The sequence below is a fragment of the Trichoplusia ni genome, chromosome 3, assembly GCF_003590095.1.
Source record: "Trichoplusia ni isolate ovarian cell line Hi5 chromosome 3, tn1, whole genome shotgun sequence".
NCBI classification, from domain to species: domain Eukaryota; kingdom Metazoa; phylum Arthropoda; class Insecta; order Lepidoptera; family Noctuidae; genus Trichoplusia; species Trichoplusia ni.
This window is the reverse complement of record NC_039480.1, coordinates 9,624,913-9,648,543: the sequence shown is the minus strand read 5'-3', so window position 1 is coordinate 9,648,543 and position 23,631 is coordinate 9,624,913. Positions and strand designations below refer to the sequence as shown.

The window sequence follows — 23,631 nt, the reverse complement described above, 5'->3', positions numbered from 1 at the left end:
CGAAACAATATCGATATTGCTTCGTGAGTAATCGCCGCTCTCTAATCAATCAATAGACACAATACGCAAGGATAACGTCCTTATTATATATTGAAAGCTTAAAATATACAATTTTACTTTAATTAGCCAGTTCTTTAAAAAAATACATATAAATATACATAAATTGTAATTATACATAACTGTACTTACCAAGTAAAACGATAACAAGCCAATTGAGATCTGCAAATGCTGCGCCGCACAGTGGATCGTCCCCATACAAGAGGTTTAACATAGAATTAAAAATTGAAAAAGTATTTAAATTAAAAAAAATAAATATACAGTTGCATTACTCTATTAAGGAACTACAAAAAATGTCACTACGGTTTTTTTATTTGACCAGTACTTTATGAGCAATTCGATGAAAACTGTTATTTTTGTATGGAAATGGGCACAAAAATGTCTTTATCTCATGATTCCCTCCCTGTTTCGATTCGCGGTGTTCACTACTGTTGTTTAGCCATTTTATGCCACATTTTCTTCAAGGACACATGGTGCCCCCAGAGACCCCCTTCCGAGATATTTAACTTTCAGTTCCTATACTTTTTATTTATAACTGATGAAATGGAGGTACATTAAGTATATTTATTACTGAGAATAAGTCATCCCTAAGTAGTTCCTTAAATAACAGGTTCATTTCTGATAACTTTAATGACTTATGAACGCTTCTGTTGCCAAACAACAAAAGCGTTAATGAGTCATTAAGTAACGATTACTATAGTCTTTGCGCTGTAGCATGGTGCGGGTGACAGTTTCAGTAACATTTCGTTTCACTCTTGAAAGTTGCCGCGATTTACAAATTATGACTTAGTATTTCAGCTGTACCACATTCGCAATATATTAAATCATTAATAACTGTAGTAAATTAAATTAAACCCAACCAGAATGTTCTAGTCTACAAATAAAATAAATAAAATCAAATTGAATGAAAAATTAAGCAAAGTGTTATGCGTATAACGTAACGCCATAGACGTATTTAGTGATGGAATGTACTGCTACGATGGATAGTCGATATTTTTTATAATAAAAAACGTATATTGAGCGTATATCAATTTTTGTTGTTAAAAGGTCTATAATTATACAACAGAACATTTATAGGGCATGGTTGCAGAGAAAAAATACATTTTATTCGTCTAAACTCATGTCAGAGTCAGTAACATCTGAATTCTCACTCAATTCATCATCTGAATCTGTGACGGATATTATTAACGAAGACTCAATTATGTTGTCAATATGTATGTCACGATCCCAATCAGACATAATATCCCTTTTTGTTTTATTCACGACCTTCGACCAGTCTTCAGGATGAACATTGTTGATGGCCTCTTGTAATAGGGCCAACATCTTATTTGCCGTAAAGGGCGGCGAAGTATTATTTCTTGCGGCGTGACCTAAAAATAAACGAACTTATGAAAAAAAGTATTTCAATTCAATCAAATAATCATTTATTTCATAAGTAAGTAATACAAAAAATTACTCTTGAAATACGTCTAATCTAGTATCTGGTAATGTTTTTAAACTACATGCTACGATCGGAAAGCTGTTTTGTTTATAAAGCTTCAAAATGGGAATTGAAATTAAAAGCATACCTTTTATTTGAGCCCAAATCAGCTCAATAGCATTATACTGGCAATGGTAGGGTGGTAGTCGAAGGACCTGGTGGCCTTTTTCTTTTGCTATCTCGTCCAGAGCATAGGTAGGAGTTGGTGGCTTATGACGCCGGATTAAGGCAATAAGCTCCGTCTTTAACATTTTTATATCCGCTGTAACTCCGTTTTCACTCAGCCACTTCACCAACTCGCTTTTGCGGTTGGATTGGTTTGGGGGTTTATTAACTTGTACCGAATGGTAGGGTGCGTTGTCCATTATTATGGTCATAGGCTCTTTTAAATTATTTAATAGACCTATGAACCAATCTTTAAATTTTTCGTAGTTCATCTCCTCATGATACTCCGTAGTTTTTTTTGACTTAAAAGCCAGCAAACAATTAGGGACGAATCCACTTGCTGTACCTGCGTGACAAATAATAAGGCGTTCGCCTTTGCCCTCCGGTACTTTGGTACTCGATTGTGCCGTATCGTCGGTCCAACTTTTAGCCACTGTGTGGTTGGCGTTTAGCCACGTTTCATCCAAAAAGACAACTTTGCTCCAATCACTTATGTTTTTAGCCTTCCTTAAAAATGTACATCTTGCTAGGGCAATGTCAGTCCTCTCCATGATAATCTTCCTTTTGTTAACTTTTTTGTAAACAAAGCCAATATCTTTTATAACTTGCCGCAACGAAGTAATACCTCCTTTGAACAAGTCAACTTCTTTTAATGATTTTAGAAGCTTGAGCAATGTGGGTAGCTCCATTCTTCTATAATAATCATAAATATGATTTCTAATAGCAACCCTAGTAAAATCATCTAAATCTGTGATTGGCTTCACCTTGGTCCGCTTTTTGTTGGGTGTCGATAATTTATTTTCAGACATCCCATCTTGGCCGATTTTCTCACGTGTTATACGCGAAACAGTATTGCGGCCAATATCAAGAGCTTCGGCTACTCGTTCTACAATTCGATTCAATGGTAACAACGGTCCATTATTTTGTTGTTCTCTTTCAAAGTAGTCTCGGAGGCGAACAACAAGCTCCCTGGCCTGACTACCCAAAACTGTTTTTTTTTTGTATGCTTAGGCATAGTAATAACAACAAATTCAACCAACAAACTTTAACAAATAAAACAACAAACTTAACAAACTTATAACAAATAACAATTTAACAAAAATGAAAACAAATAATGAAATCGTAATACGTGTCAAGGCGCTAGCACTCGTATTCGTACTCACAGCATCGGAGGAGTAAACAAAATGGCCGCCGCGCCATAGAGCAAAAATGTTGTCACGAAAAAAAACAAACCCGATTTTCATTATTTTATATAAGAACAAAGATAATTATGTAGCCTTAAAACATTTATATTGACAAGTTTATACATGTAGTTACACTGCAGAACTGAATAACACACTAATTTTCATAACAATATTTAAAGAGAACTAGGTTTATGCCGCGAGTATCGTTAGCGATAAAAATGAATTGCATAAGGTCACATCCCTAGTCATGTGGTATTGACAGATGTCAACGTCATACAGGTAACTGTCACCCGCACCATGCTACAGCGCAAAGAGTATAGTACTTGCTAAATCTAATTAGTTATTGTAATTACTAAGTTAACAGCCCTTAATCTCTGTATTGTGATTGGATAATGTCATCATTAGCTTAGTAGTAGGTGGAGTCGCGTTTTCAATAACAAGTCGAAAAGAAAAAGAGTTTTATGATCAATAAGACGATGTGTAGGTATAAATATATTTGGCTTATGTTTAACTCACCACCAGATATAGTAACAAATAGCAGACAAAAATAGTAAATGATCACCAAAATAAAACTCGCATTTTAATGTAAAATTAAAACCAAAGTTTTAACACTTTGCTCTCCTGTTTAAGTAAAATTACTCCAAGTAAATCATGAGTAAGCCAAGAATAGTAAATGATCACCAAAATTAAAACAACATTTTAAAGTAAAATTTTAACCAAAGTTTTTAAATTCTGCTATCCTATTTAAGCAAAATGAGTCCAAATAAATCATTGTTATCCCAAAAGTAGTAAATGATCACCAAAATTATACCAGCGTTTTAATATAAAATGATAATCAAAGTTTTTACACCTTGCTATCCTGTTTAAGTAAACTGACTCCAAAAAAATCAAACCCAAAGAGCCGAGGGTTGCATTGACTTTGCACGTTTTTCAATGCTCACTGAAATTAATGAACGGGAGATGATCCGCGACTCGTGAGGGACGATGCGCGTTCGGCCTGATACAATAAATGTAAAAATATTATAGTGGGGCGGGGGATAGACTGCGCCTTTTCCTGCACTAGTTTTTTCTAAACAGTGCGATAAGAATGTGTTTTCGAGGGAGTGTATTGAAAAACACATTGAACAAAGAAAAAATAAAACTCTTACAATTTTAATCATCCTTTTTTTAATTATATAAACAAACATAAAAAGTTAGTCCTCTAATAATTAATTAATAACAAATATTAAAATCTTAATAAGAATCAGTCTTCTGTAACAATTTACTGCACAATTAACGCTTTTTTGGCTTTGGCTGGTCGTCCTCTTTTGCGCTTCATGCCAATCGGAATAGTTCTGGCCTCTGAAGGTGGTTGGACGTGCTTAAGCCGAATCGCCAATCCAACGAGATGCTTACAAATGTAATTTTTGAGAAACTTTGGGCAATTGCATGTGCCTTGCAACCAATTTTCCTTTTCTCGGGGCATTATAACTTCCCACTCTTTAAAATGTTGCTCTTTGTATTCGTCAAAGGTTTCCCATGGCTTTTCAAAATTTTTGCATTCTAAATCTAACCCAGCTGGAATTCTGTATGAGCAAACTAGTTCAGTGCTATTCTTTAAAGGCACCTGCTTCGACAGTTTTGCCCATTGGTAACTTTCTGTCCACGTCTTTAAAGATACTGTCGGCAGTTTAGCGAACCGTCTCTCAGTATTAGTGATGTATTCATTAGACCAGTCCTTGACTATATCAGAAGCGATTACTAAGAACCGCGCCAAAGGATGACGCTCACGAAGCGTGCCACCATCTTTTATTGTTTTATTAAAGGATTCTAGAGCATTGTTTGTAGCAGGAGTCCCCGGAGATGCGCCCAAATACCAGAAACGATTTAGTATGAGCCACTCGTTTTCAAAGTACGCACTAAAATCGTTTTCAGATTTCCACTTGTCCAAAAATTTTTCGCTGGCTCGATCAAATATTTCCTGAGTTGAGGCACACTGTAAAGCATCAATATCTTCCAAGATCTCTTTTTGGGATTTCTTTTGCACACTTTGCTCTACTCTTGTCTGCATCTTCTTTTTCGCATGCGCCCAACACATTCTTATGACTGTATCTGTTCCAAATGTGGACGCAAAGGCTGTTTGTATAGCCTTCGCTGCGTCACAAACCAAAACTTTACAAGTTAAAGGGTATGAGAAAATTGAGAAAACTGCTTTCTTTAATTCAGAAAATAAAAAAATAAAGTCTTCCGTTCGTTCTGCTGTTGTCACCGCTAGTCCAAATGGGTGAAAATGTTTATCTCTGTCTGTAGTTCCAATCACAAGTACTGGAAATCCTTGCCAAATAAGCTTATACGTGGCATCCGCATGCAGAACAGAACATTGACGTGATAGACCAATTAAATATTTCGTCGTTAACATGAACCGGAAGTTCTGATCTAAATCATCTTCAGAAATTTCATAGGCCAAAACAAAAACTTCGTGATCGTCATCAGGTATCTTAGAGTTTTCTTTTAACCATAACTCAAGCTGTCCCAAGCTTATTACCGATGGCCCGTATTTTTTCTTACGTATGATTTTAAGATAATTGTTTAACTGTAACTTAGTCGGCAGAACTAGTCCATTAATTTTACTTAAGTTCTTCATAATAGATTTAGGTTTCAAACGCAGTTCGAATAGTTTTTCTATTTCCTTTTTCGTTGCCTCATTTATTCCACTAGTCGACCGACAGTCACAATTATCATGGTCGTGACATTTTTCAGTACGAAATAATAATATATCATCACATGATGCGTCAAATAAAAGATAAATCGCAGCAGAACACTGAACTTCAGAACGAACCTTCACTTTGTTACAACGATAGTAACGTTTAACTCCTTCTTCAGTCATATGATTTTTTTGTATTGACCATGTCTTCTCATTTTTAATAAATTCCTCTGCGCTCCGCACAGTTGAAAATTTTCTTTCAAAAACCCAAACTTTATTTTGCCTTCGACGTTTTTTCGTATGCTCTGTGATGTCTTCGTCTTCATCTGATTCCGATGAAGAACCCAACAATGGAGCACACGAACTCGGTCCCGCTAAGTTTTCATTCGCCATTGCTAAGAAGATTGATACCAATACACAGAAAACAAAAGACACCCAATAGACGCAAGTGCACGCACGTGACTGAATTATGGGGATCGTGTCCGGGCGGGCGCAGCGCGGCGTTTGCGGTGCGGTGGGAGGAAATTGCAAGCCGGAGACATAACTTAATATGGCATCATAATACTTTATTTGATAATAAGCCTACATTTTATGGCAATCACAGTGATTTATTTAGGCTAAAATAATACATTAATTTGGTCGTCAAGATTTGGTGATCATTTACTAAATTTGGTGGTCGAATACAATTCAAAGTGGAGTCGTGTCTAAAATAGCTGGTACTATTATATTTTTAGACTTTATTTTTCTGGTGTTAAGTAGATATTTTTGGTTACAAAACTAAGGGTATCAAAGCATTTTATGGTGGTCATTATATTTATCCCCAATATATTTTTTATTTATACAATAAAACACTGTTAAAATAAATTAATAAAACCTATAAAGAAATAAAAATAAAAGTTAAACAACTACTGAGAACTAAATTATAATAGGAAATTGATTAATTAACCATTTTGTTACTAACAATAGTAGAAAGGAAAGAAATAATAATATAACACAAAACAAAAAAAAAAACAGAATAAAAGAAATACACAAAAACAAGAAATGAACAAACAACCTGCTTGTTAATAATAATATTAGGTACTATAAGACTTAAACTACATTTTCTTCATCTTCATCAATAACGACATCATGATCATTATTATCGTCATCATCTTCTTCAACGTCACTACATGCAGCAATTGTATTCGTTGAAACGTCAATGAACTCCAATTCACTCTGATTACGTATGAGTAAATCGTGTAATTCTCTAAATGAAGACGTTTTTGCTTTATTTGTCATCTTCGGTCGTAAGCTGGTGAGAAGAGGATCGGAAGATAATAGCAGATTATGAAGAATGTCTTCATTAGTGGCGATACTACTATGCTTTCGTGTATGACATTCTCGAAATTTACGAAAATCCTTGTTTCTTGCTTCAGATGCTTCTTCAGACAAAAAACCTATAGGCACTACTGATAAGTGTTCCACTATTTGTGATCCATGAATCAATAATTTGTGTAAACTTGCTGGCATGTTATACCACGGATATAATTCCACGAATAAATTTGCTGTCTCATCACAATATAATTTGAATTTTTCAACTTGAATTTTTTCGCCTGAGGAAATGCATTGCAAAATAACGGCGAGTCTTCTAATTAAATTATCGTCTAATTTAGTTATTTGCGCAGTCGTTTCAGGGTTTGCAAAAAACCTTCTTGCAGCATTTCCAGTGTTTGTATTGCCACTACCTTGCTTAACAACATCTAGAAGTAAGCCTGTGCTTCTTCGAAAAGCTTCTTGAATGGCTTCTTTCTTATCTTTCACTTTTTTTTTATTTTCGTCACCTTTTGCTTGCCATGATTTTATGTCCATTCTGTACGCAATGTGCAATAAACACTCCATAGACCGAATCCAAGCATGCAATGAACTAAATCCATGCTTGTATAAATCTGTATTCACGGGTTTAGCTCTGACTTCTTCCAAGTTATTCATTTCGCTTGGGCGAGCTTTGCACAAATTAGACCTGTGTCGATCGATCATTTGTCGTAACCCGGGTCGATCGTGACCCACTCGTATGGTGATCGGGTTAAAAAGATTCGATCATTTCGATCATTCGGGTCGCAGTTCGTTTATATAAAATAACCGATTGAGGTATGCTGATATTATCTGTGTGTTGTGGTGTAATTATTGCCTGATGCCGTTCGACGTTCGATTTGAAGAAAATCAACTTTTAGGGATAAAAAATAAAATAAAAGTAATAAAAAAAAAGAAAATAAATTTTATTGGTACTGAGCATTCACTCCAAATTGTGGTTCAAAAATAAAATTTGAGAGGCTTTTTTCGGCTTTAACGAGCTTCTTTTATTAGTAATTGTCATTCCGGCCTTTGAAAATATCCTCTCACATGGTACTGATGTTGCCTGCAAACATAATCGACGCTTCATTAAAGTGTTTAAATGTGGATAAAGGAGACGACGCTCATTCCACCACTTTAGCGGATCATCCGTTCTTTTTATAAGTGGTTCGTTTATATATTTGTCTAGTTCCACTATGCTTGCAGCTGTAGGGTTTTTAATTATCTCATTTTCCACTTCTTTATCAAATGACGCCCAGATGTTGCCAGAAGTAGAAGGTTGCGGCGGCAGGTTATCTTGAACTTGTAAAAGTGTCGCATCTTCTCGCGCACACAACCCACGAAGTCTTCCTTTGATAGATTTCATGCAGTTATCATATTTTACTTTGTTAGTAAATGCATGCTTTTTAAAGCGGGGGTCGAGAAATGATGCTTCTGCAGCCAAAACGTTACCCTCTACATCAAAAAAGCGTTCGTTAAGCTGTTTATTAAGAGTTCGAAGTAATTGATCATATTCGTCAGGTTGTGCAGAAGGAGCATTCTCGGCAATGCAATTTTCGACATGTGTTTTCATAATTTTTACCAGCACCAACACTTTCGACATAGAGACCGACTTTTCAGCGCTCATTTCTTCCGTCACATCATAAAATATTTTTAAAACTTTAACGCATTTTTCTATGAGCAGCCAATCATCCATCGTCAAGGTATTAAGACGGGGTTGTTCGATAGCTAGCGTACTTATGACAGCATCTTTAATTTTAAGCAATCTTTGAAGCATGTCATACGTGGAATTCCACCTAGTTACAACGCTCTGTTTCAGTTTCAGGGGAGGTAATTCCATTTGGTTTTGCATAGCCGTCAGTTTGCTCTCAGCTGATGAGCTATGTTTGAAATATTGTACAATTGCTTTAACTCGATCTAATTGTCTTTTAATATTATTTAAGCTATGTTGAACTACGAGGTTTACTGTGTGAGCGAAACAAGGGAAATGGCGCCAACTTGTTAAGTGAACGGCTGCCACAATATTTGCCGCATTATCTGTTATTATTCCTGTAATTTTATTTGATATGCCCCATGCTTCAACTTCATTTATCAAAAAATTAAATAAGTTTTCTGCCGTGTGCCGTTCGTCAAATTCAATGCAACCTAATAAAACCGACTTAAGCAACGAATTCTGGTCAATATAGTGAGCTGTCAGCGCAACAAAACTCGTGTTACTTGTAGATGTCCAGCCATCAGTGGTTAAGCATATCGCATCAGCTTCTGTTTTTAACTGTAGTAGAACTTTATCTTTGGTCGTTTGATAAAGTTTAGGTATTAAGCTGGAAGATATAGTTTTGCGCGTAGGTAATGTGTATGTGGGCAATACAGATTTAAAAATATTTTTAAATTCTTCCTCTTCAACTATTGCAAACGCATGATAACCCTTGACTATAAATTTTACAATTTGTTCATCAAGCTTCTTTGACTTACTAATTGGTAATGGTCTCGTAGACACAGTGAAATGATTGATTTTTGACTGAACTTGCAATTGCGTGGTTTGGCGAACGAATGGGGTTGCCGCCGCCGGTGCAGTTTTATCACATGGAGAAGGTACTAACTCACTTAGTGTAGAAGTAGAAGGCACACCATCTGTTCTTATAGCGTTTGATTCTATACATCTCGGTAGGCCAATCTGTGCTTGGGGATGTTCACTTATAAGTTGCTCAATAGATACAGTCCCATGTAGTTTTTTCATATGCCTAGTTAAATTACCTGTGCCACCACCAGAATAGCTGATAATTTTCGAGCAGTACTCACATTTTGCCTTATCTTGGTTTATTACAGAAAAATGATTCCAAATTTTACTCCTTTTCTTAGCCAGATCTGACATTTTAAGTTATTGGGTAATGACAAAATAAAAAAATAACACGACTAAAACTAAATTTGTACAGTTAAATTCGGTAAGCTAACGTTAATTTCAATTCACATTCACATTCAGACATTCATGCAAAATACATAAACACCAACACCAAACAGTTTCCCTATTTTAATAAGCAATCACTCGCAATATATAATGTCTTAAAAACCACTAAAACAAGCAAACAAAACAACACCTGAATATTGCGATCCGATCTTTACATTCGTGTCACGACTCGCGGGTCATAAGTTACTAGTGCAACTGATCGGATCTCTTCATACAAAATTCAATCACTCGATCGATAGCTTGCGGCTCAGCGTCGTGACCGATCCTGTACAAACCGGTTTCTTTTGGAGAAAGAGTGAGGTGAATGAAAGTGCAATATCATGTATGTAAACGAAAGAGATAGAAGACATTATGCTTGTTACGTCGTGTTGTGTCCTTGACTGCACGACTCAATCGATTGTACGAGCACGCAATTAGTTACCATAATGGAATGAAAATAAAGTCCAATTTAGTTTATTTTGTTACCTGATAATCGAGTCAAATAAGATCGGGTTCTTTTGAGATACGTGATTCTGTCACTTGGACACAGGTTGCGATCGAATCAAAAAGATTCGATCAATCGTGATCGACACAGGTCTAACACCTTTTATGTGCACGTATAGTGACGAATCTATTGTTAGAATTAACTTTGCTCTGGTTTTCGCGTCACCTGCTGCTCCTATTTCTGCTGGTATAGTCTTCGACTTGATAGGTTCAGACATTCCCTTCAGAACTAAGAAATTCTCAGCCGCGAAAGTCCACTCACAATAATTCTCCCGCCCTTTCAGTTTCGGCACACTGACGAGTTCGTCGTCATTTTCACAGTCACAGCGTTAATTACAATTTTCTCAATATGCAATACCTATTTCCACTAGGAAAACTAAGAATTTCCACGAAAATTTGCGAGAAAACTTATAAAATCTGGGCCTATAACCTCTTATAAATCAAACGCTTGAATCACAGACAAGAACTGAACTTTATTGCAAACTGCAGTGTTTTACATAGTTTATGGTAGATGGCGCTACCACCTTTAGATGAGTGATATTGTCGATACAAAATAACAGTATTATTAATAGTATTTTCATTCACGTGATCGGAAGTAGAAGGTTGTACTACTGTATCATCATCAGAAGATGAAGATGAAGAACTGCTGGAACTGCTTGAACTGGTGTATGAAGATTGAAATGAAACTACTTTTACGGATTTTATCGCGGTTTAATTTTAGATTTTAGTTCCCGACGTTTCGAAACCTTTGCAGGTATCATGGTCACGGGCAGTCTGCCCGCTAAAATTAAACCGCGATAAAATCCGTAAAAGTAGTTTCATTTCAATGTCTAATATTCGCGTAAACCTAAGAAACCACTGGTGTATGAAGAGCTGCTGGAGCTAGATGCCGACGTGATGAAGGATGTACTGGTTCTATTTTCTTTCTTTTTACTTGACTATCATAGGTGGGATCGTCATTGTCGCTGATATCTGGACTGATTTCACCAGAATGTACGGGTGAAACATTGTAGTCAACTTGGTCTCTTTTACGGCTAGAATATTTATGAGGATGAGTGGCCTCGCTTTCAAAAAAGTCCTTGGCATTGCCATAGCGCTGGTTTTCGGGTTTATTTGTAATATCACATAACATCTGTAAAAAAAGAATAGGTATTTGAAGATTCACGCAATTCGAACCGATGGCGATTGACAAAATAGATGACAAAATACAAGATTTAAAAAGTCATGTTTCATCTAGTATTCACAACTACACCTCCTAACGGGTACCTAAAATAAAAGATGACAGACATCAACTACTTCTGAAACTTCACGAGAAGGGTCAGTTGTAGAATGATTAATCAATTCTATAATAATTTTTCGTCCTTGAAGACATTCTGAAAAAAAAAGTTAGGTTACTTTCTTATTTATTTTAAACAAATTATTTTAATCCATTAGTGACACAATGTCTAATCATCATTCAACAATTATATGTGTAATTAAATGTGCATAGAATATTATTGCTTCTAAAAAAATTACAATGTGTTCAAATAAGGTTGCTGCATTAGCTTCTTGTAATGGAATAAGAGCTAAAAACAATCTTTGATACGATTCATTTTCGCATATCTCACAACTAAGCACAAGTGTTTGGTCGTACTAAGATCAGTGGACTCGTCAATAATAAGCGAAAACTTAGTTTGACCTAGATCTTCACATAAATTATTGAAACTTTCTTTAGCTATAATATGATCAATTATGTCATAAGTTTTGGTTGAAGAGCATTTTATTTCTTTTGCTATTTTTGAATCAGGACAAACGGATTGCCTCAACTGCGGTAGGTGCTCCATAATAGTGAATGGTAGATTGTGTTCAGCAACAAACGAGGGTAATCTTATTTCACCTGAAAATAAAAATAAAGAATTAAAATTAGGTATATCTAGTATGTCTAGTAGCGATTAGGGTATAATTATATCCACTGCTTCTATAAACCGATAAATAGAAAACAAAATAATACTACAATGTAAATAGTAAAATAAATAACTAAAAAATTACCTTGCTTAACCAGTATATCAGATTTTTGAGTTTTGGTCACAGTAAATGATGATATCTTCGGTTGTGATTTTATATTCTTTGATGATACTGAGTGTGCTTGTGAAGAATTATGTTTCTTTATAGCGTCTTTTCCTGATGTGATGTTGATATCTTTATCACAACTTTTACAATGGGCATAGCTTTCGCCTTTACAACTATCTTGCAGCCAACCTGGAAATTCTTCTTCCCATTATTTTCTATAATATTGTAGATATTTTTTTCTTTCTTCTTACACTCGCACTTGTGCTTGGCTCCGCGTCAGACGACATTTTAACTTAATTATCTGATTTTGTAGGGACTCTTTCGGTTAGGTACTCACTCTTCAAAGGTAAGAAAATTAATGAAAAAATAAAACCGAATTCCTGTTTATATATACTAGACAGGTAAATTCCCAAGCGGGAAGCCCCTTATAACATCGAATTGTAGGACACAAGGGTGTCAAGGGTATTCCCCAAAATATATGAACTACATTCTGCACTAGGTCCATACTTGAGGGATTCCCCGTTACATTAAACATAAATGAAAAGGGTTGCCAACTTAAAAGTGTAAAATCGGTAGAAAAATCAGGAGAATTTCCATGTATACTGTGAAATCGTAGAAAAATCGTTATATTTCGGTAGAAAGAAGCCCATATCGGTAGAAATACCGAAAAATCGGTAGGTTCGAGACCACTATACTTTGGGCCTCTATTTTATCGTTCTCTTTTTCTATTCGTTTAAGAGAAAAATACTGGTGATACCAGATGTTCCCGCCGATTAACTCGATTTTGAATATTTTTGGAAATTGTAGACTTTTAATGCGAAAAGGCGAATTATTCTCACGACTTAAACTGCTATAAAAATAATTATGTTTAGATATCAATTACATAAACGAAATAATTTCTAGTCTTTTATCCCTCTCCTTCTGTTTACATGAAATGCAATTAGGTAAATGTATGTATTTAAAACTAATCTACGAATTTGATACGAACTCTGAGCTGTAAAGTAAAAAAAAAATAGATTCCTATCAAATATACATATCAGTTCTTTTTTCCTGACCGTCGTTTTAAATAAGAGGCTCTTGTTGTAGAATGTTCAAATTCATCATCATCTTTATAAGGCTGGGTCGGAGGCATACCCTTATTGCGCTTGAACGCTCAACAACGTCTAAATGCAGCTTAATACACACCATACTACCCGTTCGAGCTAACTAGACACTCGGCCTTGACAAAGCCTCGCCTCCCACTCTATACCCTCGAGCTGGCAAAACCTTTCCTCTTCTCTAATTGTGAGCAACGTATGATTGCCATCCTTCTGGCGTAATATTTTCTAGGGCTTGGGTAAGTAAATGTCTCACTTCATACCCCTTCATTTGAGCCCATATCAATTCTATGGGATTGAACTCACAGTGGTGGGGCGGGAGGCGCAAAACTGAAATCCCTTTCTCCCTAGCATTCCACTACATACTCTTGGTATAAATGTTTTTGTTTTTTAACTTTTTCTAATAAAGTTGCCCTAAGGTCTTTTTCCCCAAATGGAATATTTTTACTTTTTCACCAATCATGTATGTCTGCTTTCCGTGTGGCTGTAGTAGGCAGCTTCTCCAGTTTTCTGGAATGGTATGGCGCATCGTCCATTACAATTACAGCGCCACTCTCAATTTTAGTCAAAATTAATTTAAACCACTTCAGTTGAATGAGTCCATTTCAGAGTGGTAATCACCATCACCTTTCTTCGCTTCAAATATTAAAGCAGCGTTAGCTACAAAACCTTCAGTTGATCCTGTGAAATAAATACAAGATCATATACATATCACTTTTCTGAAGGCATAGTAGCTCCTATTTTACTGCTGGAAATAGGTTGTATGTACTATAAATTAAGTAGCAAGTGAGTCAATGATTGCACCATGACTGTCCTTATATGGGTTATATTCAGCATATTACAGTCCAGTGGTAGATAAAGTTGTGATACAGTCTTAACATGCGTTCTCTATGGACAGGCATCAACAATTAATCAACATTCAATGTCGATGGGGTGTTATTAATGGTGGTGACATTAAAAACAAATGCTTGTTAATCAAGTACATACCAATATGACCAATGATAAGCCGTCTCCCTTTTCTCGTTGGGTTCTTTAAACCAGTGGATAGACCTTCCCGGTGTGCTTCTCTTGAGGATTGAATGGTTGTGTCTTGCCATATCTTACCTTTTTGTGTAACTGTATACTGTACGCATGATAAAAGATTATTTAGTTTAAATACAATCTTCACAAAACAATCTTATGCAATATTTATACCTCTTTTTTAGATATATCTTACTCGTATGTATTGTTATTCACTGGTCACATTGCTCTGTGAATAAAAAACTGGTTAGAAATATTAGGAGCACTGTGTCTTCATTTAGCCAAGTCTCATCTCAAAATCAAAAAGTTTTATTTCAAATAGGCCGTTTCTCAGGCACTTTTAAATAGTTACAATACTGACTCTAGTTGCACGGTTCCAAAGTGTCATTCTTATGAAGAAGAACCGGCATATTATAGTTACATTTTACATATAACTAATGTCTGCAAAAACAGCGTAAATTAGCAAAACAAGTATCAAATAGAAAAATGTTAAGATTTTCTATAAAAACTGACATCCAGAGAAGAGAAAACGTTACAATGGAGTAAGTTTTGCTGAGGTTTACACTATTGATACATATACAAAGCATATTTCACAAAAAAAGGAAAGCAATAAATAAATAAATATGTAGTCCTAATCAAATCCTTAACAGGAATGTCAAGGCATGTCATAGCTTCTATGAATAAAGGCTGTGGTTAAACTAATGGTAGATAATAATAAGGAAAAAAATAAATAATGATCTAGTAGACCGCCAGGGAGACCACATGTGCAAAGATAATACTAAGTCCACGCGCGCTTATCATTTATATAATCTAAATAGTAATTTTCTCCCTTCAGTCCTTAGCCTTTTTATGTCATGAAGATATTTTATTCTTCATAGAACTACATATCTCCTGCTTGAGTGCACTTTTTCTGCTCTGTTTAATATAAGTGAACTTTAATGTTTCTTTAATTAACTTATACAGACTACTTCTTTTAAAATCAGACAGTGACTCATCACTATTGACTGCTTCAAATATCTTGTCCAAGGTAGGCAACTCATTATTAAAAAAGAAGGAATTAATTTTCCTGCGTATTTCACTTAGGGCCTGTTTCACAATCGCGAAGTAAAGTTCTAAGTAAGCTACTTCGAACATAACTGCTCAGTAAACTACTTAATTGCGTTTCACAATCCAACAGTAAGGTTAATCACCACTTTATCTGATCAGTAAATTAATCATCGGATGGACTGCCAAGTAGCCGTTTACTGGATAAGAAAATTTGACAAATGTTATAACCTCAAATAAATGCGGTTCGAAATCCGCATTTAATTAAAGTGCCTATCAATTTGTTTTCGTTTTAAAATGGATATTTTTGATATTATTGAAGAGGAATTCGATGAATTTTTTGATCGAGTGACGGGACCGCGTAGGGAACCAATATTTCGAAATCGTTCGAATAATATGGAAAAATATGACGATACTGACTTCAAGATGAGATTTCGACTCTCTAAAGTAGCTGTGACTTATGTTTTTTCTCTAATACAGGACACAATAACTGCTCCTACGTCGAGGTAAGTTTTTATCTATCATACATCTAGGTATCTATGTAACTTCAGTGCTTTGCCTGTGTTATGCACCTACCTCGTCTAATGTATTGTGTCCTTGTTCCAGGAATTATGCAGTTACGCCTATGGATCGTCTTTTATTAACATTGAGATATTATGCAACAGGAAGTTTCCTTACCGTAGTAGGTGACTTCACTGGTGTAAGCAAGGCTTCTGCTAGTCGCATTGTTAAGTTAGTTTCACATGCGATTGCGCAATTACGATTACAATTTATAAAATTTCCTACAAATACGAATCACCTGCAGGAAGAGTTTTATGATATCGCAAGATTTCCCAAAGTAATAGCCGCTATTGATTGTACACACATACCTATCAAATCTCCAGGTAAGAATCAATTTTTGTATTTCGTAATAGTTCAAATTACTGTGTACCTACCTACCAAATTAAAATCTGTTCTGTATTGGTCATACCTATCAGACTCCAAAAGTTCATATTAAATAAGTACAGATTCAAATTAATGTAATTTAATATATATATTTTTATTTTTAGGTGGAGAAAATGCAGAAAATTTTAGAAACAGAAAGTCATTTTTTTCTTTTAATGTTCAAGCTCTGGTAACTGCAAAATTGAAAATAATTGACATTGTGGCTAGATGGCCCGGAGCAACCCATGATCAAACTATATTCAATAATTCATTTATAAAGCAACAATTGATGAACAGAGAATTTGGTCCTTGTGTAGTTCTCGGTGATAATGGATACGAAAACAATTCATATCTTCTAACGCCCCTCTCAAATCCAAGAACACCTGCAGAGCAACTGTACAATGAATCCCAGATAAGAACCAGGAATGTGGTAGAAAGAACATTTGGTGTTTGGAAAAATCGGTTCCCTGTTCTAACCAAAAAAATAATATTGCATGTATCACGAGTTCAGGCTGTGATTGTGGCATGTGCAGTATTACACAACATTGCTATTGATATGGGAGATCAACAATTTGAAGAAAACTGGCCAGAAGAGTCTGACAACGGGGAGGAATATCACAGCAGCACACAGAATACAGAGGATAGTAGTGTACGCAGCAACTTAATAAATGACTATTTTGCTTCACTAATACGATGAATAGCTATGTACAAAAATTTATTGGAAATAAAATGTTTACACAATTTTATCTATTTTATTTTGTAACAATTGCCTCTCTAAGGCCCACATTGTTTGTTTGTGCTGTCGTTCTTCTTCTTCAAATAACCACTGTTTCCGTTTATTCTCTAATTCTTCTTCAAGAATTTGTTTTTGGATGCCTGCAATTTCCAGTTTGCTTTCTGCCACCCTTTCAAAAGGTCTCTTGGGTTTCTGTTTACCTGGAACAAGTAGTAAATAAATATATTTAGAGCATGCTGTCGACCACTCACATATAGAAACAACCTATATTTGGCTACAATATATAAAAAAAAATACAAAAAACTCACACAAAGCAGGATGTTTCTTTGCACGTAAAGATGATGGTTTCCATTGTGACCATTTTGTGGCAGATTCAACATCGGCATCATCAGAGTTGTTTTTGCTCAACTTTCTTATTTTTTGCTCATTCTCACCTGAATCCAAAAAAATATTTTTAAATTTATGTAATAATGAAACAAGGAATAATAATGGTAGGTAATAGAAATAGAAAACACTCACATGAAGCATTTGATATTGGTTCTTCATGTATCAGAAGCGTTTCATCAGGCATTTCAATAGTTTCAACAACTACAGGTTCAGATTGGTGAAACTCAGTGAAATTTCTAGAATTATCATCAATTATATTTGGGTTGGTCATCAGTTGAGGAGATTCTGTAAATAAAAATAGTAATTTCCAATTTTAAGATCAGTAGGTTAGGTAAACAGTCAAGCTATGTTGAATGTAGCCTGAGAGGGTATTTTCTAACCCTACTATCTATCACAATCACTTTCAATTTGACTACCACTGCTCATTTGCTAAAGCAATTTTGTAAGCATGCTGTAGACAACAAGCAATGCCAGTCAAATTGAAAGCAATCGAGATAGATGTTGGGGTTAGAAAATCACCCCCCTGGTTATATATAGGTATGAGTTTACTTGTGTTTGATATGGGTAAAAAGTATTTTTACCTGTTTCTGTTATTTTGTCAGAGTCAAATACACTGTCCATTCCAACCACTGAAAGTAAAATCATCTCCTTTACTTTTTCTTCGCTCGGTGTCAACATTGGAGCGGTACTTGGACCGCCTCCCGTACGATACGTTTCTGCCCGGATCGCCGCGGATTTCTTTCTCGTATCCCTCTTTATTCCGTCGTATTTGATTTTTAGCGCTTTTGCACTACGAAATCGAACACTACTTATACTGTTAAAACTTGTTTCTATTTTCTGCCAACATTGTTCTTTTTCCGCCCATGTAGCGGCATCGCTTTTTTTGTTTTCCAGCACGTTTTTATATTTAAGTACAAGTTGAATTAACGTGTCACTTTCTACGCGAGTAAAATTACTACCTCTTTCCCGTTTTAAAGCCATTTTAACAAATTTTCGGTACGATTCCAAACAAAATCACCATGAAACGCCAGCTAGCCTTGACCATTAAAACTGACACTGACAATTCGTTGCGTTCCGTTCTTACAGAAACATTGATTTTAAAAACATCGTCAAAAATGTGAAATGAGTCACATTACATTACAATGTACTATTTTTTTACATCAATACACCTTAATATACTTGATAATTAAACTAAAAATATTTCTAATGATTATTCTGTGTTTATTACACTTTAAAAAAATCACTTAAATTATGCGCGCCTTGAAACGAAACGTTAAACTCTAAGGTTGCCAGCACACACTTGAGTAAGTATTAATTAGTTACTCTTTACTTTAATTTACCGATTGGATGATTGTGAAACGCAAAAAAAGTTAACGAAAGGATTTAACCTCGAAGTAGTTAACTCGTTAAGTAACTACTCAAAGCTTTACATATTGATTGTGAAACAAACCCTTAATGTCATACTGTCAAAATCATCATGTTTCTTGTGCTTCCGTTGTCGAAGAGGGGGAGATTGCAGGCGACCTTATGTGTTGTACTCTTTAAGCATATTGTACACAGTAGCACGAGATACACTGGACAGCAAATAAACCGAGCCACCCGCTACCTAGGCACTCTAATTCGATTTTCTCAAAAACTAAAAAACCTACAATTATCAAAGTTGTACCAACGAAAGTGCATTTCATGGTGATTAAAATGAAAGGAAACTCATTATGGTTCAATCAATATTTCAGAGTTTATTAAGGATTTTACAAAGAAGAGTCGTTTTCCAGTCGTGACAATCGTTAGTAATGATAAAGTGTAAAACAAAATTAAAGCCAAAAACAAAAGTTGAATAAAAAAAAGTTATTGATCAATATTCCGTATTCCCTCCCCTTGCTCGGATAACTGCCAGCATCCTTGTATTCATCGACCTTACGAGCCTGACGATAAAATCTTGAGGAATTGTATTCCACTCCTCTTCAATAGCGATTCGCAGCTCCGGAAGCCTTGTTGGAGCAGGTACCCGGGCTCGAACTCGACGTTTCAGCTCATCCCATAAGTGTTCTATCGGATTCAAGTCCGGGCTTCGAGCTGGCCAGTCCATCGTACGAATGCTGACGTCGCGTAGATACTGGGTCACTACATGCGCAACATGAGGCCGTGCATTATCATGCATCAATTGCATATCCTGTCCGATATATCCTGCGTAGGGGACCACATGGTGTTCGAGGATTTCAGTAATGTAGCGATGAGAAGTCAGTCCACGTGTACGGCCCGTCGGTTCGATGAAAACTAACGCTGTATGTGCTGTTAACGAGATGCCGCCCCAGACCATTACAGATCCTCCTCCAAAAGCAACAGTTTCCTCGATGCAACACTGAGAATAACGTTCTCCAGGGCGACGATATACTCTTTGACGTCGATCGCTACCATGTAGACTCACCCTGGTTTCATCAGTGAAGAGTACATTACTCCACTCCTCTAACGTCCAATCCCTATGCTCTCGAGCAAATTCAAGTCTTGCTCGACGGTGTGCTACCGTTAAAAGTGGGCCTGTTGCCGCTCTTTTTGGTGTCAGGTTCCGTTCAGCAAGTCTCCTTCTGACGGTATCAGAACTTACGAACACTTGGCGTTGGTCACGCAGACTTTGTTGGACTTGAACTGCGTTGAGGCGGCGATTTCGCAGAACAGTAAGGTGGATATAACGATCATCTGCTGCTGATGTAGCCCTAGGTCTGCCCGTACCTGGACGGCGATCGAATGCTCCAGTCTCTAGGTATCGTCTGTAAACTCGTTGCACCGAAGATCTGCTGATTCGAAGCCTTCGAGCGACTTCACGTTGCGCAATGCCTGCTTGAAGTAATGCTACAGCTTGAGCTGCTTCCTGAGGTGTTGTATCCATTATTAATCGAAAAAACCAGCAAAAACACACGCGTCTGAGCAAACGATGGATAAAAACTAAAGAAATGATAAGAATTCTCCGACTTCCCTCATTGTAGAGAAAAATAACGCTAATGTCAAACTCTGGTGAAAACAGAGCAAATCGATGTCATTGTGTTTGTTGCTTGATTACAATGTGAGTTGACAGTACTTTCGAATTAATTTATAGTCATTTTAATCACCATGAAACGCACTTTTTGTAGGTAAAACTTTGATAGTCGTAAGTTTCATACTTTTTGAGAAAATCGAATCAGAGTTCCTAGGTAGCGGGTGGCTCGGTTTATTTGCTGACCAGTGTAGATAAATAAGAAAAAATATGTATGTAATTTTTAAATATTTTAATTATAGTACGTTTATGAATCATCCTGTAAGGTACAAGTTGTTTAATATTTAAAATTAAAGCAGTCAGGAACAACCTTTTATTTTTTTCAAGTTTATTATACATACTGGAAATTATAATATTTTAGTGTTTTAATGTTTTATTAAATCCTATTTATTGTTAAATTATATAAGTTCAATATATTCAATGTTTTTACCATTTCTATTTATTAAATGAAGTAAATAACAATTATTTAACAATAATTGAATGCTAAACTGGCACCAGCGGAAGTAACATTTTGTCAGTTGTCAACTTAAAATTGGAGAGGGGAAAATTGAATATAACGGATCGACGTTAGTTTAGCAAGGGGCAGTTGCTGTCGCATTTTGGAACAGATAAGTACTGTGAAGTGTAAAGTGTGAACAAGTGATAAAATATACATAAGTTCTACCATCAGCACGTGTATTTATTCCATCTGACCTATAACCCTTTAATCCTTACCGGCAACTTCTGCTGTTTTTTATTATCATCTCAGTTTTATAAGGAGTAGTACCTGCAGGCCAGGACTCCTAAAATTGCTTAAAATATTTATGACTGTTTGCTTTTCTGAAGCACATAGTAGAGTTTGCTTCATTCTCTTTTTCTTCGGAGACATAATGTCGTCAGGGTCAACGTTTAGGCGACGTTTTGGTAATAAGCCTCTTGGGCCCGCACCGGGATCACTCATGCTTATACAAAACGTTACGTTTCATACAAACAAAACAACAACCCACTAACAACACTAATAACTAGAGACCGGATAATATGCAACATAAAAAGCTTGAAATATGCATGCAAATATGCATGAAAAATGCCTAAAATATGCACGAAAACTGACAGAATATGCAACATTAAATGCGTTTTTTTTGTTTTGTAAATATCATTCCTTTAGATTTAAGTATTTTGTTAGTAAATACTTGTCTTATTTATGTTTTACTTTATTATGTACTAGCTTGTGCCCGCGACTTCGTCCGCGTGGAATAGTGACTTCCGGCAGAAAAGTATAGATAGCTGTGTCCGCGACTCCGTCAGCGTGTAAATCCTTGTGTATTAAGTTAATGTATTGGTAATATTTATTATTATTATTTATATTGGTAATATTGTTTAGATCACGTTCACATAAGGCTTAACCCTTTATAAGACACAGAACTTAAAAATATTTATAGCTTTTAAACTTTATAATAATGTGTTAAGGTTCAAATTCTGGTGGCAATATAAGTACCACTGCCTTATAAAGGTAAGGTAAAGGTACCTATAAAACGAAAATACTTTAGTGCAAAGCTTCCGGGTAAACTATATTGAAAGTTGACCCGTCCGGCACGTGAACATAAAGACTTTTAGAACTGCTAACACGGGAAAGAGCAACATACAACTGACCATGTGAGAAACAACTGACACCGAGATCTACTCCAGCAACACGAAAAGTCTGCCCTTGAGCCTTGTTAATTGTCATTGCATAACACACCGATACTGGGAATTGCGTCCTTTTAAATTGGAATGGAAAATTATTTGGTATTAAGGGTATTCTGGGAATAAAGACGGTTTCTCCTGCACCGCAACCTGTTAAAATTTGAGCCTCGATTATATTTTGTTGCAACTGGGTTACTTTTAGTCGAGTTCCATTGCAAAGTTGTGGTGGTTTTAAATTTCGGAGCATAATAATCGGTATCCCAATTTTTAAACAAATTTCATGAGAGGGAAGTCCGGGCATATTTAAAGAATTTAAAAATTCTATCGGGTAATTAGTGGCTTCTTGTTCATCGACCATTCTATTTATTGATCTATAAACTTTGCTTTCCCCCTGTATATTCGACAGTATTTTGTTATTGATCTCAGATGCCTGGTCATTGCGAGGAGTTAAAATAGATCTTTCGCATAGCCAAGAATTGTCCCTATTTAATATATTTGTTACGTCACCGTAAACCGACGATATAAGATGTGGTTGAGATTGCACCATACAACATAATTCAGGCGTCAGTATAAGTTTTCCTTGGTGTAGTTGTGGATAGGTACCTTCACCAATCTTTAATAATGTGTCAGAAAATTGACTATCATCCGGGTTATCTCCAGTTCTCACTCGCATATTTATAGTCAAATGCACCGATTGTATATCTCGCCATAAATAAGAGCTTTTCAGGCAAGCCCTAACCTCATCAGCTCGGGTTCCCCGTGGTATTACCGGTAAGGTTTGTCGGAAATCACCACAAAATAAAACCGTGATACCGCCCATTGGTCGATCATTTTGTCTTATATCCCTTAAAGTTCTGTCTACCGCTTCTACTCCTTTTCGATGGGCCATCGTACATTCATCCCATATGATTAAACTACACTCGCGTAATACCTTAGCTTTGTCGCTATTTCTTGAAATACTACAGGTTGGATTTTCCGTGCGATCTAAATCAATTGGTATTTTAAACATACTGTGAGCAGTTTTACCTCCTGGTAGCAATGTTGCAGCTATCCCTGATGAAGCTACGGCAAGAGCAATTTTACGCTGATTTCGAACATAAGCCAATATTAATTTAGTCAAAAAGGTTTTTCCAGTTCCTCCAGGTGCATCTAAAAACCATATTGTTCCCAAATTATTTTGAACACTATTGCACACGCGGTCATAAACTGAACGTTGTTCTGCAGTCATCATTGGGACACCGTTTTCTAATGTTGTCAGCAGTTCCGTTAAATTGTAACCAATCTCTGCGGAATATTCCCTATTAGTTACCTCTCCGACTGAGGTTGGTGTTGGCAAAC

General features: G+C 35.9%; 4 protein-coding genes across 5 annotated transcripts; 1 reads left to right on the top strand and 3 right to left on the bottom strand.

Annotated features, from left to right (window-relative positions):
* Nucleotides 1–1,073: 1,073 nt before the first annotated feature.
* On the bottom strand, nt 1,074–5,984 carry LOC113491818. Of its 2 annotated transcripts, none has more exons than XR_003400459.1 (2): nt 1,626–5,984; nt 1,074–1,427 (listed from the first exon to the last, which is right to left on the bottom strand). XR_003400459.1 is itself a non-coding variant. In XM_026868989.1 (2 exons), exons 1-2 carry the CDS (start codon nt 2,509–2,511, stop codon nt 1,162–1,164), a joined length of 1,152 nt encoding a protein of 383 aa, XP_026724790.1. In that variant the 5' UTR covers nt 2,512–2,532; the 3' UTR covers nt 1,074–1,161. The 2 variants fall into 2 exon arrangements, 1 of the variants encoding a protein (XP_026724790.1); XM_026868989.1 differs by having other exon boundaries at nt 1,626–2,532.
* Nucleotides 5,985–11,133: 5,149 nt separating this feature from the next.
* Nucleotides 11,134–14,870, bottom strand: LOC113491831. The gene is given in 4 exon segments (XM_026869004.1): nt 11,134–11,478; nt 12,147–12,222; nt 12,375–12,624; nt 12,626–14,870. Coding segments are annotated over 4 exon segments (585 nt in total). The 5' UTR covers nt 12,683–14,870; the 3' UTR covers nt 11,134–11,276.
* Nucleotides 14,871–15,141: 271 nt separating this feature from the next.
* Nucleotides 15,142–17,221, top strand: LOC113491824 (putative nuclease HARBI1). The gene is made up of 3 exons (XM_026868996.1): nt 15,142–16,062; nt 16,163–16,440; nt 16,606–17,221. The coding sequence occupies exons 1-3, from the start codon at nt 15,854–15,856 to the stop codon at nt 17,175–17,177; spliced, it is 1,059 nt and encodes a 352-aa protein (XP_026724797.1). The 5' UTR covers nt 15,142–15,853; the 3' UTR covers nt 17,178–17,221.
* LOC113491827 (fibrinogen silencer-binding protein-like) lies at nt 17,181–18,766 on the bottom strand. Its single transcript, XM_026868999.1, has 4 exons — nt 18,185–18,766; nt 17,736–17,888; nt 17,525–17,650; nt 17,181–17,416 (listed from the first exon to the last, which is right to left on the bottom strand). The coding sequence occupies exons 1-4, from the start codon at nt 18,582–18,584 to the stop codon at nt 17,214–17,216; spliced, it is 882 nt and encodes a 293-aa protein (XP_026724800.1). The 5' UTR covers nt 18,585–18,766; the 3' UTR covers nt 17,181–17,213.
* Between the last annotated feature and the right edge of the window lie 4,865 nt (nt 18,767–23,631).

Coding starts and splice junctions, on each gene's coding strand:
- LOC113491818 (XM_026868989.1), bottom strand. CDS start 2,511: ATGTCTGAAAATAAATTATCGACACCCAACAAAAAGCGGACCAAGGTG. Junction 1,428..1,625: donor GATTTGGGCTCAAATAAAAG/GTATGCTTTTAA, acceptor GTTTATTTTTAG/GTCACGCCGCAAGAAATAAT.
- LOC113491824 (XM_026868996.1), top strand. CDS start 15,854: ATGGATATTTTTGATATTATTGAAGAGGAATTCGATGAATTTTTTGAT. Junction 16,063..16,162: donor ATAACTGCTCCTACGTCGAG/GTAAGTTTTTAT, acceptor TCCTTGTTCCAG/GAATTATGCAGTTACGCCTA. Junction 16,441..16,605: donor CATACCTATCAAATCTCCAG/GTAAGAATCAAT, acceptor TTTTATTTTTAG/GTGGAGAAAATGCAGAAAAT.
- LOC113491827 (XM_026868999.1), bottom strand. CDS start 18,584: ATGGCTTTAAAACGGGAAAGAGGTAGTAATTTTACTCGCGTAGAAAGT. Junction 17,889..18,184: donor TGACAAAATAACAGAAACAG/GTAAAAATACTT, acceptor TTTTATTTACAG/AATCTCCTCAACTGATGACC. Junction 17,651..17,735: donor ACCAATATCAAATGCTTCAT/GTGAGTGTTTTC, acceptor TTTTGGATTCAG/GTGAGAATGAGCAAAAAATA.